The sequence below is a fragment of the Salvia hispanica genome, chromosome 6 (assembly GCF_023119035.1).
Source record: "Salvia hispanica cultivar TCC Black 2014 chromosome 6, UniMelb_Shisp_WGS_1.0, whole genome shotgun sequence".
Lineage (NCBI taxonomy): Eukaryota > Viridiplantae > Streptophyta > Magnoliopsida > Lamiales > Lamiaceae > Salvia > Salvia hispanica.
The window spans coordinates 47,657,058-47,660,998 of NC_062970.1; the positions used below are offsets into that span (position 1 = coordinate 47,657,058).

The 3,941-nt window shown below is 39.7% G+C and overlaps 1 protein-coding gene across 1 annotated transcript; it reads right to left on the minus strand.

Moving 5' to 3' along the window:
- Positions 1-285: 285 nt before the first annotated feature.
- On the minus strand, positions 286-1,822 carry LOC125195882 (malonyl-coenzyme:anthocyanin 5-O-glucoside-6'''-O-malonyltransferase-like). Its single transcript, XM_048094158.1, has one exon. It carries the CDS (start codon positions 1,711-1,713, stop codon positions 340-342), a length of 1,374 nt encoding a protein of 457 aa, XP_047950115.1. The 5' UTR covers positions 1,714-1,822; the 3' UTR covers positions 286-339.
- Positions 1,823-3,941: the final 2,119 nt, after the last annotated feature.

Consider the following 3,941-nt stretch of genomic DNA (forward strand, 5'->3'; position numbering starts at 1 on the left):
TTGAGTTAGCAATAAATTATTGGGTCAGCTTTTCCACTCTTGAAATGCCTATAAATCAGCACGAGAAATAGTCACTTGATCCACTGATAAATTCCCTTCATCTAATAAAAAAAAGAAATATGATTAGTACGAATAATTTTTTGCAACTATACCATTCTTGTAAACCACAATATTTTTGTGTAATTCAAAATAAGTGTTTTTCAAATATTTTTTTAATTTTTAATTGTTATTTTATTTTTCAATTTTATTTTAAATGCCATCAAAATAAATCATTTATACACGTAATAAAACTGAAACTAATAATCAAATTGTAAAACCAAAATTTTCACACAAGCATTCTTAAAATTTAAGGCCATCTTCAAAAATGGTCGCAAAAGCTTCCATTCTCTTTCTCGGTAGCGAAATTCCGACCACCAAACCGCCTTCGAAATCCGGCGAATTACACAACGACATGGAATACTTCTCCTCATCTATTGACAAAAACTCGAACCTCCTCGCCTTTCCCCATCCGAAATCCGCATTCGAGAAATCAAACTTCGGCGAACCGGAAACTCCAAATTTACTCAACCCCGCCAATTTCAACATCTCAGACAACAGATTTTCCAAATCATTCAAAAAATTCTCTTTATTATACACTCGGTTCTTGATCATATCCGCAATCGCCTCTGCTGCCGCCACAAATCCTTCCTCCGCCGCCAACTTCTTATGCTCCACCGTCGCCGCCACGGCGCCCAAGAAATTCCCGAAGTAATTCACCGGCACCGGCGGGTCGACCAGCGCGTTCAGCCGCCCCCTTCCGTCCACCGGCAAAAAGAGCACCTCGGTCCCATCCTCGTCCGCCGCCTCCCCTGCTGTGGCCGCGGATTTCACCACGGCACTCCACGTGTACGCCACCGAGACAGCGAGAGTAGAGATGTAAACTAGGCCAGGCTTTTTCGTCATAACAAAATCCTTGAGTTTTTTAATATCGGATTGACGGAGTGTGAACGCGGCCCTGACTCTGTTAGTAGGCACAGGCAAACTTGACTGAGTCAAGGGAATATTCCTCGTAGTGCTCCATAAATTGTCGCTTATGCCCTTGATATCTCCAAATACAGATCTATCAAAAAGCGGCGGCGATAAGCAGTTTAAAAACCGTCCATCTCCGCCGCTTTGATTCGTCTCGGCCCAGGCCGAGACGAATCGGAACACAGACCTCGCGTCGCCGAGGCAGTGGTGATTGCTCACCCCGATGCAGATCCCGCGGCCGGGGAAGAGCGTAGCCTGGAGGGCGATGAGAGGGGCAATTTTGTAATTTTCCTCCTCGGTTACCGGGGGCATCGGGGGGAGGAATTCGTAGAATTGGTCGGAGTCTCGGGCGTGGCTGCCGGTGAGTTCATCGAAGTCGCGCCCGGAGACGGCGATCGTGAGGGGGGCGGTGTCGCCGGAGACGTAGCGGAGGAAGGGGCGGGATTTTTCGGTGTCGAGAGGGTAGAGGAGGTTTCCGGCGACGGGGGGGAAGTGTTGGAGGGTGAGAGAGAGGGAGTGTTTGAGGTTTGGAACGATGGTGGAGGAGAATTCGGCCTCGGTGCAAGGGTGGTTGTAGAAGATGAGGCGGCGGATGGGGTGAAAATGCAGCCACCCGATGTCGAAGAAGCAGAGCGGGACCGTCAGCTCGGCGGCGGAGCCGGGAGGAGGGGAGATGCCGGTGGTTTCGAGCACGGTGGTGGACATGGTGAAAAGGTTTTGTTCAATTATTGGGATTGGTATTTTTGTCTATATGTAGAATTATATCATTATATGTGTTCAAGATTTTTTTTTCGAAATTTAATGTATGGTTATAGGAATTACTTCCTCCATCTCCCATCAAAGCTAATCAATTTTTATTTTGGGTTATCCTACCATAAATAATTATTTAATTTCCTAATTTTTAATAAAAGAGTAACACTTTTACTTTTCTTACTTAGATTCTTTTTATTTTATTTTATATTTTATTCTCTCTGCTTACTTAATGGAGTAAACCATCTGTGGTGGAAAAATGAATGCTGCCCATTATAGCACTCAACAGTGCAGGCCCTCAAGGGTTAATGATGATGTAGAAATGTGCATTGAAGGAGTTTTGGGTAATATTAATTGGATGGGATAGTTTGAAATTATAAAGTATGGACTAGAGTCACTAATCTATACATGTAGGTGAGGAGAGACCAATTGTAAAATATTGAGTTATATGTAGTCATATAATATCTCATCCGTTCCATTTTAGGAGTCTCATATGAATTTATTATGAGTTTTTAAAAATATAAAAGAAAATTGGGAAAAAAAAATAATAGAATGCGATGCCTATTATCATTTATAAAATATTTCAACTATAAATTCATATAACATATATCAAATTAAAGATAATTTCACAAGGATTCCAACGATATCATACATGCATATATTCCATGCATATGTTCCGACGTCAAAATTTGAAAAAAAATTCAATTTTTTTTAATTTTTTTCGTACAAACATAAATGTCAACATACTATATAAAATATGTCAATATAATACATGTAGAATGTCAGTATAAGCAATGGGTTAACATTCTTAAAGCATTGTGTTGACATTCTCAAAGCATTGAATTGATTTTTTCGGAACACTATATTGACATTTTCATCCAAAACCCTAATTTGGAGTTGCTTTTTTATCTTTTTCGATTTAATTCATAAAAACAAAAATTACATGTGGCAAATTGTAGACCACACGTTTTCTAAAATCATATGACCTTAAATTAGTTGTAATTAGCAATTAAATGATTAGTTAGCAATTGATCACTCCCCTACACCAACATTCTTAATATTTAAGGACATCTTCATAAATGGTTGCAAAAGATGGTCCCAAAAGCTTCCAGCCTTCCATTCTCTTTCTCGGTAGCGAAATTCCGACCACCAAACCGCCTTCGAAATCCGGCGAATTACACAATGACATTGAATACTTCTCCTCATCCATCGACAAAACCTCCAACCTCCTCGCCTTTCCCCATCCGAAATCCGCATTCGACAAATCGAATTTCGACGAACTGGAAACTCCAAATGTTCCCAACCTCGCCAATTTCGACATCTCCAATAACCAACCACCCAAATCTCCCAAAAAAATCTCTTTATTATTCACTCGGTTCTTGATCAAATCCGCAATCGCCTCCGCCGCCGCCACAAATCCTTCCTCCGCCGCCAACTTCTTATGCTCCACCGTCGCAGCCCCGCCGCCCAAGCAATTCCCGAAGTAATTCACCGCCCACTTACTTTACCATTTCTCCACTTTAACTATTTAATATCATTTTTACAAAATGAGGGCGCAAAAGTGACCGAGAATCCTAATGGGGGACGGAGGAAGTAACTATTAGTACGAGTAATTTTTGCAACTATATCATTCTTGTAAACCACAATATTTTTGTGTTATTCAAAATAAGTATTTTTCAAAAAAAAAAATTAAATTTTAATAGTTATTTTTTATTTTTCAATTTTATTTATTTCGCTTTTTAGTAAAACAAAATTATTTTAAATGCCATCAAAATAAATCATTTATACACATAATAAAACTGAAACTAATAATCAAATTGTAAAAAAAAATTTTTACATTAAATTTTTCAACTATTAATGGCCATGGGATTCCCTGCTGTGCAAAATGGCCTAGCATATGATGTTGTGGTGATCCAAATCATTCATTTCTAAATGAAAATAAACAATACAAATATATAAAATTAATTTGTGGTGCAGATCACCACAAAATCCCCTGCTGTGGCATTTTGAACAGCAGGGGATCCCCGCCCCTATTACACACCAACATTCTTAAAACTTAAGGCCATCTTAAAAAATGGTCGCAAAAGCTTCCATTCTCTTTCTCGGTAGCGAAATTCCGACCACCAAACCGCCTTCGAAATCCGGCGAATTACACAACGACATCGAATACTTCTCCTCATCCA